The sequence below is a fragment of the Manihot esculenta genome, chromosome 5 (genome assembly GCF_001659605.2).
Source record: "Manihot esculenta cultivar AM560-2 chromosome 5, M.esculenta_v8, whole genome shotgun sequence".
NCBI classification, from domain to species: Eukaryota; Viridiplantae; Streptophyta; class Magnoliopsida; order Malpighiales; family Euphorbiaceae; genus Manihot; species Manihot esculenta.
In genome coordinates this window covers 3547087-3561540 of record NC_035165.2, presented here as the reverse complement: position 1 = coordinate 3561540, position 14454 = coordinate 3547087, and the positions used below count along the sequence as shown (strand labels likewise).

General features: G+C 34.7%; 3 protein-coding genes across 4 annotated transcripts; 1 reads left to right on the top strand and 2 right to left on the bottom strand.

The window, feature by feature from the left end:
- Positions 1 to 3522: 3522 nt before the first annotated feature.
- On the bottom strand, positions 3523 to 5146 carry LOC110615891 (fasciclin-like arabinogalactan protein 10). Its single transcript, XM_021758086.2, has one exon. It carries the CDS (start codon positions 5051 to 5053, stop codon positions 3779 to 3781), a length of 1275 nt encoding a protein of 424 aa, XP_021613778.1. The 5' UTR covers positions 5054 to 5146; the 3' UTR covers positions 3523 to 3778.
- Positions 5147 to 7324: 2178 nt separating this feature from the next.
- On the top strand, positions 7325 to 10125 carry LOC110614612 (growth-regulating factor 9). Of its 2 annotated transcripts, none has more exons than XM_043957101.1 (4): positions 7325 to 7654; positions 7751 to 8071; positions 8263 to 8880; positions 9512 to 10125. In XM_043957101.1, exons 1-4 carry the CDS (start codon positions 7594 to 7596, stop codon positions 9931 to 9933), a joined length of 1422 nt encoding a protein of 473 aa, XP_043813036.1. In that variant the 5' UTR covers positions 7325 to 7593; the 3' UTR covers positions 9934 to 10125. The 2 variants fall into 2 exon arrangements, with proteins under 2 accessions (XP_043813036.1, XP_021611877.1); XM_021756185.2 differs by having other exon boundaries at positions 7327 to 7654; positions 8257 to 8880.
- Positions 8878 to 13119, bottom strand: LOC110614614 (serine/threonine-protein kinase Aurora-3). Its single transcript, XM_021756186.2, has 7 exons — positions 12764 to 13119; positions 12384 to 12626; positions 12162 to 12257; positions 11334 to 11548; positions 11172 to 11244; positions 10986 to 11080; positions 8878 to 9155 (listed from the first exon to the last, which is right to left on the bottom strand). Exons 1-7 carry the CDS (start codon positions 12890 to 12892, stop codon positions 9137 to 9139), a joined length of 870 nt encoding a protein of 289 aa, XP_021611878.1. The 5' UTR covers positions 12893 to 13119; the 3' UTR covers positions 8878 to 9136.
- Between the last annotated feature and the right edge of the window lie 1335 nt (positions 13120 to 14454).

The window sequence follows — 14454 nt, the reverse complement described above, 5'->3', positions numbered from 1 at the left end:
AATGCACGAAAAATAGATTTTAAGGGTTAAGTGGCCATAAAATTCTAAATTAATAAATTTATTTTTCAACCTCAAATTGATAAATTTTATTGAATATAATTCTAAATTAGCAAAAAGTTCAAAGGTTACCCCACATCTTTAGCTAGTCTTAGAGCATCCTTTCCAGTCGGACACCAATGTATTAGTCAAGAAAATTTCCGATTGCTTCCTATTCATGTGAGAACCCAACATTTTGTGGAAACCAACATTTTGTGAACACTAAACAATCCGCATGAATGATGGACTGCTTACTTCTTCAGCTGTTTCTCCCATTTGGATATCAATTTACGATATCGGAGGTTGTGGACGGTCATTAATTGACGATGTCAGTCATGAATGGGCATGGATTTTTTTCTCCTCTTACCGACAACAACCTTACTTCCAGGATGATGACCAGGGATGTCTTTTGCTTCTTTTGCTTTAAAAAAATTTAAATCGTTTACATTTATTTCTTAATTTTTAATTTTTAAATAATAAAATTAATTTTTTCATATTTACTTTAATTTAATTATTTAACTTAATCAATTTTAATCAAAAAATTTTTAGTATAATTAAAATTATTCTTTAAAAGACTTATTATATAAAAAAAAAATCAAACAAAATGAATTATAACAAAAAAAAATTGAATATAAAAGTTATTGAAAAATTACAATATAATCCTTAAAGTTTTATTTGTCTAATAAAATAGTTTTTAAAATATATATTTTTATTTCAATAATGTCTTTTTTTATTAATTTCATTATTTACTTTTTATTCTTGTTTTTATATGTAGTTTAATAAAAATGTAAAATATAAAAAAGTTATAGTATTTTACTTAATATTATTGATAAATAGTTTAAATTAAAGTAAATATAAAAAAATTAATTTTATTATTTAAAATTTTAAAATTAAGATATAAATGTGAAAAGTGTAAAATCCTTTTCTTTTTTAATCTTCAACTATTTGATTGCTTCAATCAATGTATTTTGATTATGTGTGTTAAAAGCAATCAAATAGTTATTTGGGTTTTTTTTTTACTTATTTTATTTATTTTTTCGCTTGAAATTACTGATTTAAACCTGTTGTATAATGCTGAGCGTTTAGTCAAATTTAGCCAATTGAACAATTAAGTTTTTTGTTGTTTGAATGTTTAGTGGAAGTTTTCAAGATTTGAATGGTTTAGAGTTGGGGACTGATTTTACTCATGGGCACAACTGGATACTGGGCTGCGTGTTGATTAGAATGAGTATCAGTTTTGGTGGGCCGTGAAAACATAATAAAATTTAAAATTTATTAAATTTATTTAAATATATTTATTATTAAATTAAATTTATGAGTGTTTAATAAATTTTAAAATTATAAAATATATTTTATAATTTTTAAAATTTTAAAATATATCATAATTAATGAATATATGACTGATTTTTTTTGTTTTTTAAATATTATAACCTCTTGACAAATATCATGTCCCGACGTCAGCTCTTTGTTTACTTTCTATATTAGGTCAGCCAATGAGATTTAATGCCATTACAAAGAGTTGTTGAAACTCGTGAGCCGTGTAATTCAAAAAAATCGCTCTTCTTCTTATATTTCTTTAAACTCAACACATTTTGCCACTATTTTTAATACATTTCTTAATTATTTCTATTCAGTAATCGGTTCTTAAAGTAATATTAGTTATTAATATAAATTATGTCTCATAATACACATTTAAGCTATTTTCAATTTATATAAATTTTAATTATAAAGTATTTATAAAAAAAACAAGATTAGGAGGAAAATAGTACTATGAGTATAATATATATTTTAATTAATTCTTTATAACGTAATTATTAATTATATAACACATATATAATAGATGATGAAATATGTTATAAATACAGTGATACATTTAAAAAAAAAAGAGAAAATAATTTAGTATTTTATAATTAAAGCCATTAAAGAAAAGTGAGTGTATATAATACTTGATCTGTTTTATAATTTTTATTTATTTAATTATTTTAAAATTATTATATATTATTTTAAAATTATAATAAATAATATATAAATTGATTATTATAATTGAATTTTATATTATTTTTAAAAAATTAAAATTTTTTTAATATTTAATAAAATTTAATATATTTAATATGAATATAATTAAAAAAATTAATAACAAATTATATTTCTTGTATGAAAAAATAAAGTGTAAAAAAAATTATAGGATAGATTGAAGATAATAATAATATAAAAATTATTTATAATTATATATGATAATTTGAGATTCAGAAAATATGGTTTATAAATGATTCTGTCCGCTGAAAAAAAAGACCCTCTGGTGAGGAGGATGTTTCTCCTTTTATCCTCCTTTTTTCGTAGTGTGTCATGACCTTTCTGCTACAGGATCATTTTTTATGCCGTATGGATTCGTACGTACGGATAATGCAGTGACCCTCGCTGTATGAGGCGGCCATTTAATTCCTTTCGGCGTTCGAATGAACAGGGCTGCGAAGTGACGGTGCTTGTTGTCTTCTCTTCTCATGACAGGATGGGAGAGAGAAAGTCCGAACCCAGTGGATGTCTGATATTAGGACCAAATGGGCTGGGCCGATTTGACTGTGAGGTTTAGTAGGAGTCTGGTCTCGAGGCCGAGCGGGTGGACCAAACTCAGTCGATAGACTTGAAGGCTTTCAAATCTTAGGCCGTCCTGATAGATCAGGCTAGGACTCAGGACAAAAGAATTCAGCGGTTATCCCATATATAAATTAAAAGTATATAATAAACCTAAAAATTATAGAAATCGGTGTGTAAGTCGATTACCAATCCAACTTCCAAAACAATACGATTTTGAAATTAGTTTTGATTTTCATTAAAACTGAGTTAAAACAGTAAAATAAATTAAATTCGTATTAAACTGAATTAAACTCTTAATAGTTTAATAGGGTCCTTCGATTGAATTTACGAGCTCAAAAAACCACACACATCTTTAATTGTTTTAATAATTTAAAGTAATTATTTTAAATTAAATAATCAAACAAGAAAAGTATTAAAAGAAAACGTTAATTTTTCCTTCGTAAATATAAAATTCCTTCGTAATAAACACGTTTTTCAAAAATTAGAGATTTTGCAATAAATATTGAATATTAATTTAATTTTATTAACGCTCATCGTTCTAACATTTGCCGCTTGAATCACTTCAAGTGAATTAAAATGAAAAATGGCAAGAGTCTCGTATAAGCGTGCAAACTCCTCAATTCAAAGGTTTTTTTTTTTTTTAGATCATACAGGGAAAGAAGAAAAAAAGCAAGAGCCAAAATAAAAGAGCGTTGGCCTAGGAACACCGTCTGGCGCGTTCCAGACCAGTCGCTGTGCGAAAAAATCACAAATTTATATTCTAGAAAGATCGATGCGTTTAAATAAATAAAAAAATCCAGGTTGCAGACCCCACAGATTATCTCTCCACGTGGGCTAACAGCTGGCACTGGTCTACTAGAATGCATTTTATGCGCTTGCATTTCAAAATCATAACAAAAACGGACAGATCTAGCATTAAAATAATGGAAAGCGTAACACCCGATAACAATCATCTCTGAAAAACAACAGTATCGCTGCTAAAATGCGCAGCTACCTCACATCCACCCATATTGTCCACAGATTTAAAAATCAGAATAAATTAAAATAAACTACACCTCTACTCTAACCAATAACAACTCGATATTCAAAAAGAAAATAAATTAATAAAAAAGAAGTAATCAAATTGACAGATCTACATAATTACGATTCAGGACATGAGAATCGAACAAACTACAGTGGCAGAAACAGTGAACAATGCAGAGGCAGTCACGTGAATACCTGCATTGTCCGCTGTGCTATTCTCCGATCCCACTGGCGCATCTGAAGGAGCTCCTTCCGGGGTTTCCATCGGTGGTGCAGGTGGAGAAGCGGCCAACGGTGATGGGGCTTCAACACTAGCTGGGGCTGGACTTGGTGTCGTAGCCGGAGAAGGAGAAGGTGCGCTCACCGGTTCGGGGGCTGGTGCAGGAGAAGGAGACTTTCCAAACAACTCCTCAGGTAGAAGTACATTATCAACAGTGAAAATCACCATCGGGGGGGAGTCAAGCACAGCGTCGGCGACTCTGGACGAGTCAACCCCTGTGTGGAGAGTGACAGAGTCACCAGCTGAAGTCACTGTCAGATCGAACTTTCCAGCACCGTTACTGGCCAATGTTGAGATTGGATCCCTGTTAGTCTTCAAGGACCCAAAGGGACTGTATGAGGCGGAGGCATGATACTGTAAGAGTGAGACAACCTCAGCATTTGTGAGCTTGCTCAGATCGGGAACTCCATCAGCCTTAAAAGCTTCGTCGTTTGGTGCAAAAATGGTCAAACCTTTGTCAGCTGCTGCCTGAAACGTCTTAATCACACCGCTCGACTGAAGCAAACCAGAGAATGTTTTGCATCCAGCCTTCTCAAGCAAAGCTGTAATGTTCACATCGGAAGCAGACGGAGCCGGAGCAGTTAGGATTCCGGGAGCAATAATCGGAGCGCTGATCTCGAGGACAGAGATGTTATAAGGGATTTGTTTGATAGACTTGGTGAAAGCGGAGTCGAGCTTGGAACCAGGGGCAGCGGAACCAAAGCCCACTTTACCTCCCTGGAGGTCGGTGATGTTGACAAAGCCTAAATTTCCAGGGGCATTTCCTGTAGTTTGGTAAAGGGTGGTGGAGAGGGTGGTACCATTGGAGATCTGGTGGAGTTTTTTGGGATCATAGTAGTCGAGCACAACAAGAAGGCTAAGAGCCTTTTTAATAACGGATAGGGGATGTTTGCCAGCTAGGGCGGTCATGGCCGCATTGTTTAGGGCCAGTACGGTGATAGTCTCCCGGCTGTTGATTTCATCAGCGAGCTTTGTTTGGGTGAGATATTTGTTGAACTCAGAGTAGTCATCCTGGCCAGCAAGAATGTCGGTAATGTTGTGGGCTTTGGTGGCGGAGAATGCAGAGAGGGCAAGGAAGAGGAACAGGTAACGTAATGCGAGAGATGAAGAGGAGGCCATGGCAGATTTCGGAATTCAAACAGAAGAAGAGACAGAGAACAGAGAATGCGAGAGGCAACGAGGAGGAAGAGATAAAAAGGGAAAGGATGGGAGGAGGAGGGGTTAGGGTGTAACTAGAGTTAAGGAGTGAGGGTTTAAGTGGGGTTAGTGAGTGGGGCCATGTGACTGTGAGGAGCAAGGCATTAGGCTGGCTGGGCATACTTTGGAATTTGGTCACAGCTGGAAATATGTGTGAGCATATTCTATTCCTTCTTTCATCTTTTGATTGAAATGACCAGAATGGTCTCGCAGCATTTTTTTAATAATGCCACGTCAAAATGATAATCAAGTAGGCATGATTATTTCGAATTATGCAGGATGGTTATTGGTTGATGAATAACGGTTACTAAGCGAGCAGCCCCAGAGTGAATAGTGTGTCCAGAAACGGTCTATTCTGCCCGTTTGACTGTTTCCGTTGCAGAGACTACATTCCACTGGGAGCTTCCAGGTATAGCCTAAAGCATCGGAGGGGAAGGGGACCAGACCATGGCACTATTCGTCTGAAATATCCTGCCGTTATACCTTGAAATGATATTCAAAATTTATAGACACATATTTTTATCAAAAGTTAATTTCTTAGGATAGATATTAGTTTTTTTATTTCTTTTTTTATTAGGACCATTTTGTCTGTGCGGGTGGGCATGATTCCGCTCACCATCATCCAGTCATCCCATGCTCTGTGCTATGCTTGGACAACATTATAGTAAAGGTGTCCTGTTGGAACTTACTAATAAATAAATAAATTAGTAAAGTTGGACAAAATAATTGAGCATATTCAGTTGAAAATAATATAAATCTCGTATAAAATAGATTTATCATGTAAAGATGCTTAACATATTTTTATAATTATTATTATTATAATTTTTTATTTATAATTAACTCAACGTTAATAATATTATTATTACTATGAAAAATAAATATATATATTTTTTAACCGATATGAAATTTAGGATGTCAATTGAGTGAAAGAGCTCTATGCAGATTGTCGGCAACGATGGAGCACCACATAAGCTGAAGAAGGAAAGTGTATACAGTGGATGCCACGTGCACATGCGCCCCATTTAGGTTAAATTTTAAATAGGGATGGGGTCCTTCAATGAGAGCTAATCAGATTTTGGATTTTTCCTCTGATGGAGTCGTTTGGAAACAAAGCATAAAGTGCTGGTGATTTTATATCTCATAATATCCCTTTTCCACTTAATGAGTTTGGTCATAAAGGGTTTCTTATTTGAATTTTAAATGTTAATCATTGAAAAAAACCCTCTTTTATCTCATTAACAGCTTATGTTTAAAATTTATTATGTCTTATTAGGTAGACAATAACATAGCAAAATTATATAAAAAAATATAATAATTTGAAATTTGATTAATGGTAGATTTTCTCCTTTGTGACTTTGAACAGAAGAGAACTTTTTCTTCATTTTATAATACTATAAATACATGCTATTTTTGAAAATATAGTTTTTCTTAATTAAATTATTGAGAGTATATCACACTCTCAATAATTTAAACTTTTCCAATTTCTGAATAACATGAGGAAATGTTGATCCTTGAGAGTTGGAAGAAAAGCTATTAATTCATTTTTTATGAAAAATGTATAAAATTTATGTGATTAGATAATAATAGTAGATTACACGGTAAAATATGAAATAAAATTTATAATTATTATTTTAAAAAATATATTTAATATTTAAAAGATTAATTAATAATTTTTTTTAAATTATAAAAATTAAATAGTAAAGTATTTAATGATTAAAATTAATAAAAAAAATTAATTAGTAAATTTTTTAAAATATTTAATATATTTTTTAAAATTAAAAAATTAGTTAATTTTTTTCTAAATAAATTCAATCAATTTTCCCAGCTTGTAGGCCAAGCAAAGGCTCAACTGAAATCATGAACTGGGTTCTCATATACATTAGGGGCAAATTGATCCATGGGGCTTTAAGTTGGGCCTTTTTCTTAGTCAACGGTCAGGAGAGGACACTCCCCAGCCACCGCCAAGATCCACCTGTCCATGCAAATGGTCCTCACGAACGAATGAATTGAAGTCAGATAATCAGGGCCCCACCTAACAGAAAGAGCATTTGACGTGTCATCCTCTCCGCAGAGTTTATGCCCCGTCCCAATCCATCCCTGTGACAAGGCGCGTGTTGCAATATCGAGTAGAGCCTGAACAACTGGCGCACTCTAACAAACCGTGGAGTTGACGCTCTGTTATTTCGAGTGGGGGTGTTCGGCTTCCATGCATGTCAAAATGCACGCATCTTCTCTGAAGTTGGCCTGCGGCGAGCAAGCGAGAAAAGGCTGACGGTGTCAGAAACCTGCCACCGCTTTCATGACTTCGTGTTTAAGTAGTAGGCGTTGGCTTCTGCTTTGGCTTTTCAGTTCACTTTTGGAAGCACAAATATCACAGATCCTATCCATATCTACTAAGTTAATTAGCTCAAGGGTCTCGGCCTCTTGATCTTATATGTTAATGATCTTCGATTGACGTGACCATGGAGGCTAAAACTCTACGAAGAAGCTCAGCCTTCAGTGATTATCTTTTGAGCTTTTCAGGTATGCTGATGTCAATTGTGGTTACTCTCATATCCAGCAGGTTTGTTTGTTTATAGCATGAATTAGCTTGTTGATTTTTATTTTTCTTTTTGGAAGGCGGTGGGCCCCATGGGAGTGATGAAGATGAATTACGGAAGCTGATCGAAGTAAAGAAGAGTTATCAGGTAAGGGAAGGAGCAGAATCACCGTCGATAAAACTACGCAACGGGATTGGTGATCATCGTGGCTCTGTAATCAAATACGGGAAGGCGCTATTAACAGCGGCTCAGCTGGGTGAGCTTCAGCGACAGGTGATTATATACAAGTACATAGCAGCTGGCCTCCCAGTGCCTTCTTCACTTGTACTTCCCATTTCAAAGAATGTGGCTTCATCTTTTGGATTCGATAATGGTGGAAACCATAGACTAAATCCAAGCTGTAAGTCTTCTTAACGCTCTACTTGCCTGTTTTATGGTTTCTCTTTAATCATTATTTTTATAAAGATGGAGATATCAGCTGTTTTGTTGATTACTTGTGCTCGAGAGTGTTTTTTCGTGTATTTTTTTTTTCTAAAATTTGGTCTATAATAGTAAAAGTAACAGGAGATCCACTGTCTTTCTTAGTATCAGTTGTGGGTTTCAGTCCTCTGGCAGTTGATTATAGAAACATGATGGATCCAGAACCAGGGAGGTGTAGAAGAACTGATGGGAAGAAATGGAGGTGTAAAAGGAATGTGGTTTCTGGTCAGAAATATTGTGAGCGGCACATGCATAGAGGCCGTCAGCGTTTAAGAAAGACTCTGGAAGTCGATGCTCCTAATGCAATACCATTAAACAACTCAAGCAAAACTCCACAGAATTCTAAAGTCAGCGGTTCCAGTTCAATTCACTGTAACACCGCCTGCAGTGAAGTTGATGCCAAAATGACTGGTTCAACGAAGGCCGCTTTTATGGTTAGTTGCCCAAAAAGCATTAGCGCCAGCTTGAACCCTAGGGTCATTGCTGGCTGCGTCATGATCCCTAGCACTGTTCCCACGGACTCCACCATCACCACAGCAATTGTGGGAACTAACGAGGGGAGAAGTAACAAAAATCACAAGACTGAAACTATTGTTGATATGAATGTCAATTGTAGTGAAAATGTTAGTTTGAAGAATCTGATTGGAGGTAACAACAGCAGAAACATTACAAATACCAAAGGCCTTGCCTTTCAAGGACTAAACTTCTCACCAAAGAGTGTTCTTCAAGGTAGTGTGATATAATAAAAATGGACACAGCTCTTCAATGTTATTTTCACAGTGACTTACAGCCTATATGAATAATGAAACAATTGCTAATCTGCTTGAAAATTTTCAAATAACTATGCCTTGATTGTCTGATGTTAGGAGTTAATTAAGACCACCACATTGGATTCCTTATCACTTCAAGAGAGGCCATTTCCTTGCTGCCATTGTTTGTTTCTATCCAATTGTAGGTGCCTCCAAGTTCCCAAATGAAAATGCCCTCATGATTGTTTGGTAGATCTGATGGATGTAATGGAATTAATAAAAATCAATAGAAAAATGAATTGAATATCCATCTATTACATTACTATTTTCATTACATTACTCCTATATGCCTTCAATTTCTGGCTAGCTCTGTTAGCAGAACAGAGTGCTTTACAACTGGGATAGAAGCATTCTTGGATGTGGGTGGCTTACAATGTAGTAGTTGTTCCTTAGCTGTGACTACTTTATAGACACAGACATCCGCTGGTATTTTTGTTGTCTAATTAATCTGTCCTGTCACGAACAATTAAATTTTGTAAACCTGCAGCAGCTTATAGATAAGTGCAAAATTGAACTTTATTTGTTTATGACTTTGTTCTCATTGTTTTCAGTTCAAAACTGTGGCACCACATGCTTGTGCAGAAATTACATAGATGTTGAACCAGGGAGATGTAAAAGAACAGATGGAAAGAAGTGGAGATGCCGCAGAGATGTTGTGCCTAGTGAGAAGTACTGCGAGATGCATATGCATAGAGGTGCAAAGAAGCGTGTGGAAGCTTCCCAGTCACCTGCTCTACTCAATGCCAATCCTGAGGTTATCTCAACCACTAGCAGCTGTATGCACCCTACTGCAATCTTTCCCAAGAGAGGGCACGATATAAACTTAAACACTAATCTCTCTATCTCAATAGCTGCAAATCCTCAACCTGTGGTTATCGGTAATTCGAGTGACACCACTATCAGCAATAACAGTGACACCACCATCAGCAACCCCATAATCGCTTCCTGCAAAGATGGAGACTTCTCTTCTTAGTTCGGTCTGTATGATCTTGGTATCTGTCCAGTTTTGTGTTTCTAATCTAATATAGAAACATGTAACCGATGACCATGTCATGTTCCTTTATCAAGTGAGGAAATATGTGAACAGATAACATCCCAGTGGGGGATCTGACTGCTCTAACTATGGAAAAGGCTAAATAGAATGGTGAGGGAAATTGTGTTGAAACATTCTCTGCAATTTCTGGTTGATCGAAGAGGAACATAGAGGCGAATGTGGAAATCATGAAAATAGATGTGGACCAATTAAGAGTATATATTTTTTGTGGAAGTAGTCGATAAACATGAATGCTCAACCTGTAGAAGGCATTTAAGCCTGCCAGTCATGGCAGGGTGTGGAATCCAGGTACCCCAAGGAAAAACAGAACCTGGATTTCTTCAAATCTGAATGGACCAGCATATAGTGCTAACGGTTATTTTTTGTCTACTTTAGACAAATGATCAGTCGTTTGTGTGACAAACTACAATTAGAGGAGTGGGAAGAGCAACAGCCTAATGATTAAATGCTTTCCATTCTCCTTTCGGGGTGGCTCATGCTTTGCTTTTTGTCATATTGCGTAGTCATTTTTCCTTCACAGCCATGCTTCTCATCCAGATAATTCATGCAGGAATGCCTTCTTAACAGCTCAGCATCAACCTTCTTGTTTCTAAATATATCCAGCCTCTATCAAGTTATATCAGATTTCTGGATTTCAATATTGCCTTACAGTGTTTAGACAATTTAAGGGGTTAAACACTGCAAGTGATTTAAGGTCGTTCTCTTCAGTTTACGAATAATGCAAATAACGAAGTTTTACCTCTACCAATAATCACGGAACCAAAATGTGATTATTTACAAAAATACTGAAGAGAGAGATCTGAATATATGCATCCAAATCCAGAGTTACACACGAAAGATGAACAACAATGCGCTATACATGAGCCTCAGGATTAGGCTTCCAAGGGGAGAATCAGCTACCTTGTTAGGAAGCCATTTCTATTTCTCTAAATAACGTTAGAAACAAAAACGAATAAGTTGGAGAATGTTACTTGGAGATTCCCATAGGATCTGCATTCTTGATTATCCAAGGGTGCTCCGTGATCTTCTGAAGAGAGAGCCTCTTAGAAGAGTCCTTCACCAGAAGCTGCAAAGATTAAGCTTCCATGTTCAGGAAGGTGATTAAAAATGCCAGAGTTGTTTGTGACCCAACAAAAGTATGGCTTGGATAAACTTACTCGGCTAATGAGGTCTTTGGCATCTGCTGAAACCGGCGGTTTTGAAGGGAAAGTCAGATCAACTTTCACGATCCTGCAATCACACAATCATATTTATGCTTACATGCTGGTTCAAAGTATAAATTATTCTATCGTAAATTCGTAATGCTCAGCAAACCTTGCCTTTTGAATGTATCCTTTTGACTCTCAGCTTCAAAAGGAGGGGCGCCATAAAGGAACTCATAACAAAGTATGCCTAAAGTCCAGTTATCAACTGCATAATCATGAGCTTTACTTTCCACCATTTCTGGTGCTAGATAATCCAGTGTCCCACACATAGTGTGCCTCTTGCTCCTGGATTGCACAGACCACCCAAAATCTGCAATTTTCAATCGACCCTGCAAATATTTTAAAACACTCCTGAAATTTATTGAAAAAAGGCATCAAGCAATGCGGCGTCATCAAATTTATTCAGTTGCTGAGGAGCATAAAAAGAAAAGTACATTGCAAAATTTGTTACAGTAGTGAAATTTTACAAATGAAATGAATTTAAGGACTACACTATAGGATTCATATTCCAGCCCTAGTTCCAGCAAAATTTTAACTGCGGCCACCATTTATATTCCTCGTTCATATTCAGCATTCAATCAGATATTTTCCAAAAACTTGGAAGTAAAAAGAGCACATGCTAAGAAAAGAACAAATGCCAACGACAGGAACCAAATTTGTTAGAGATGTAAACATTGTACCTTTTATAGTGTTATCGTCGTAATATAAGATAGGATAACATCCATGCGCTATTGCTCTCTCTAATTCAGTAGCTTACTATTAATCAGAAAATTATGAGGGGTGATCCCAAAAAATAGAAGGCAAGTATGATGAATTTGGCAAACAACTCATTAGCTTTAGTTTCTTCATTTGTGGACAAAAGGCAAGAATTGCAATTCCTAAAAAGCTAGGTAAATAAATATTGACCAATACCCTTCAGATCACAACATCACCACAGCATACCTCATGATCAAGCAACAAATTTTCTGGCTTAATATCCCTGTGAATCACATCCTTCTTATGACAGTATGCCAAGGCGTTTGTGAGGCTTGCAATGTACTGAATTGATGAGAAACAAACAAATCGCCAGACAGTAAGTCCTTGCTTATATGAAGAATAATGGCAATAAAATCAAAACAACATAAAGCTGTCTATGCTGTCTATACTGGAGTTGGGGATTTTCACCGTTGCAGCCTGCTTTTCACTGAGATGACCTTTTTTCTTAAGCTCTTTATAAAGCTCACCGCCGAATGCATACTCGAGTATTAAGAAAATGCGCTCATCGTCGTGAAACCAACCATAGAGACGCAGAATATTTGGGTGACGAAGACTGGTCTGAATCTCCATCTCTCTCTTTAATTGGTGATGAATCCTGTATTTCTCTATCTGTTCCTTAAATATTACCTTCAGTGCCACTATGTATTTGCTCTGACGATAGCAAATAGAGAAGGGGGAAAAAGAAACCGAATGGGGAAAAACACCAAATTGGAGGTCAGAGAGAAACAATGATGTGTGTATTGGCAGTTTGTAGTCATTTTCTAGGTAATCAAACAGAAACGAAATACCTTTACTTCTCTGGCGAGGTAGACTCTCCCAAATTTTCCTTTCCCGAGAGGTTTTCCAATCTCGAAGTCTTGCAAGGACCATTGCCTCTTGTTGTTATCTGCTTCCTGCTCTTGAGATCCAGAATTCATGTGTTTATAATGGTGGAATCTGAAATGGGAGGAGAGAATAATCTGAATAGGAGATTTGGCTTCGTGAAGGAGAAATTTGAAAAGTTTCTTGTATTTGGATTTGAAAATAGCTGACCCGCCTATGTTAAATGTTAAAACGCACCGTTCTCAAATTGCACAGTATAGAATCAAATGCTTTTCCACCAGCACCCGTGCACAAACCAAAACGATCTAAGGGGTTGCTGGCTACAGAGTTTGTTTCTTGGGCTTTTTATTTTTGCGTTGAGGCTATAAAGCCCAGCAGCCAACACCAACCAATAAGCATGCCCAACCGTGCCCGGGTTCTTTTTTCAAATTCATAGATATAGGAATAGGCCGGCATGGAATATTTTTTATTATTCGTAATTTTAATAGGATAAATTTAAATAACTGTAATTAAATTTGAAATGAATTTAAATTTAAAAAATAATATCTATTATAGGTTTAAATTTGCTTCAGATTTTAGGTATAAATACATATTATTTGAATCTGTTTATATAAATAATTAATTTAATATAAAAATTATATTTTATAATAATATTTATAAATTTTTTTATATTTTTTATTTAAAAATTAAAATTTAAATATTTTTTAGAAATATTAAATCTTTTAAATAAAAAATATTAATGAAAAATATTTTTTATATAAATTATTAATTAAAATATATAATACTAAATTAATTTAGATTTTATTGGGATAATAATAATGGATTTGAGACGGATTCAAATAGTTTAAATTAATTTTTTAATTAAATTCGAGATGAATTCAAATAGTACTAATATAAATCGAATTCAGATTTGGATAGTTTAATTTTCGCGGTACTCCAAATTGAATTTAAAGTCTACTAATTTTGATTTGATTTCTTAATCAAATCTAAATTTGAAAATTTTATTTTTCTGAAAAAAATTTTTTGAATTTTGATTTAAAATAGGACAATCAATTAATTCGAATAAGATTTAAATAATTTTTATTTAATTTTAATCTAAATTAGACCAATTCAATTTTGAATCAGACTATAGTAAGTTATAATACTAATTGGTGAAGCCTTTGAAGCTCTAAATCAGCTGAAATGCCACTGCAACAAGTCAAAATTTAGAGAACAATATAATTTGATAATTTCGTTGTATTAGACAGTTTACCAAACAGAATTTCAATGTGCTAATTTTTTAATTAAATAACACATTAATTTTTCAGAAATATTTCGGATCAAAGAACGGAAACATGAGATAACACAGTTCTAATCTTGATTCAATTCAAAATTTGTTTGGAAACTGAGAAAAAAAAGGATGGGAAGTGATGGAAACACGAGCGAGCAAGAGAGAAAGTGGACAGAACATCAAACTCCACACGTATGTTCATAGAAGGCAGTCGTTCACTGGTTCTTCCAGCAGCCGCATCTATTATCACGTTTCCACAGATCAGCAAAAGAGTAGCAGAACTTACACCTAAGCGTACCCTTGAAAGGTAGCAGCATGTTTAACATCAGTTGATTTTTCCTAGTTATTGCCCAAAAAATAAAATCATGCACAGCTAGGCTGAATTGG

What these genes read in the sequence shown, in the direction of transcription:
- LOC110615891 (XM_021758086.2), bottom strand. Translation starts at nt 5,053, where the DNA reads ATGGCCTCCTCTTCATCTCTCGCATTACGTTACCTGTTCCTCTTCCTT.
- LOC110614612 (XM_021756185.2), top strand. Translation starts at nt 7,594, where the DNA reads ATGGAGGCTAAAACTCTACGAAGAAGCTCAGCCTTCAGTGATTATCTT. An exon ending in TTATCTTTTGAGCTTTTCAG is followed by an intron (nt 7,655 to 7,750) that starts GTATGCTGATGT and finishes TCTTTTTGGAAG; the next exon opens with GCGGTGGGCCCCATGGGAGT. An exon ending in CCATAGACTAAATCCAAGCT is followed by an intron (nt 8,072 to 8,256) that starts GTAAGTCTTCTT and finishes TGTCTTTCTTAG; the next exon opens with TATCAGTTGTGGGTTTCAGT.
- LOC110614614 (XM_021756186.2), bottom strand. Translation starts at nt 12,892, where the DNA reads ATGAATTCTGGATCTCAAGAGCAGGAAGCAGATAACAACAAGAGGCAA. An exon ending in GTGAAAAGCAGGCTGCAACG is followed by an intron (nt 12,258 to 12,383) that starts GTGAAAATCCCC and finishes TCATCAATTCAG; the next exon opens with TACATTGCAAGCCTCACAAA. An exon ending in ATTTGTTGCTTGATCATGAG is followed by an intron (nt 11,549 to 12,161) that starts GTATGCTGTGGT and finishes AAATATTTGCAG; the next exon opens with GGTCGATTGAAAATTGCAGA.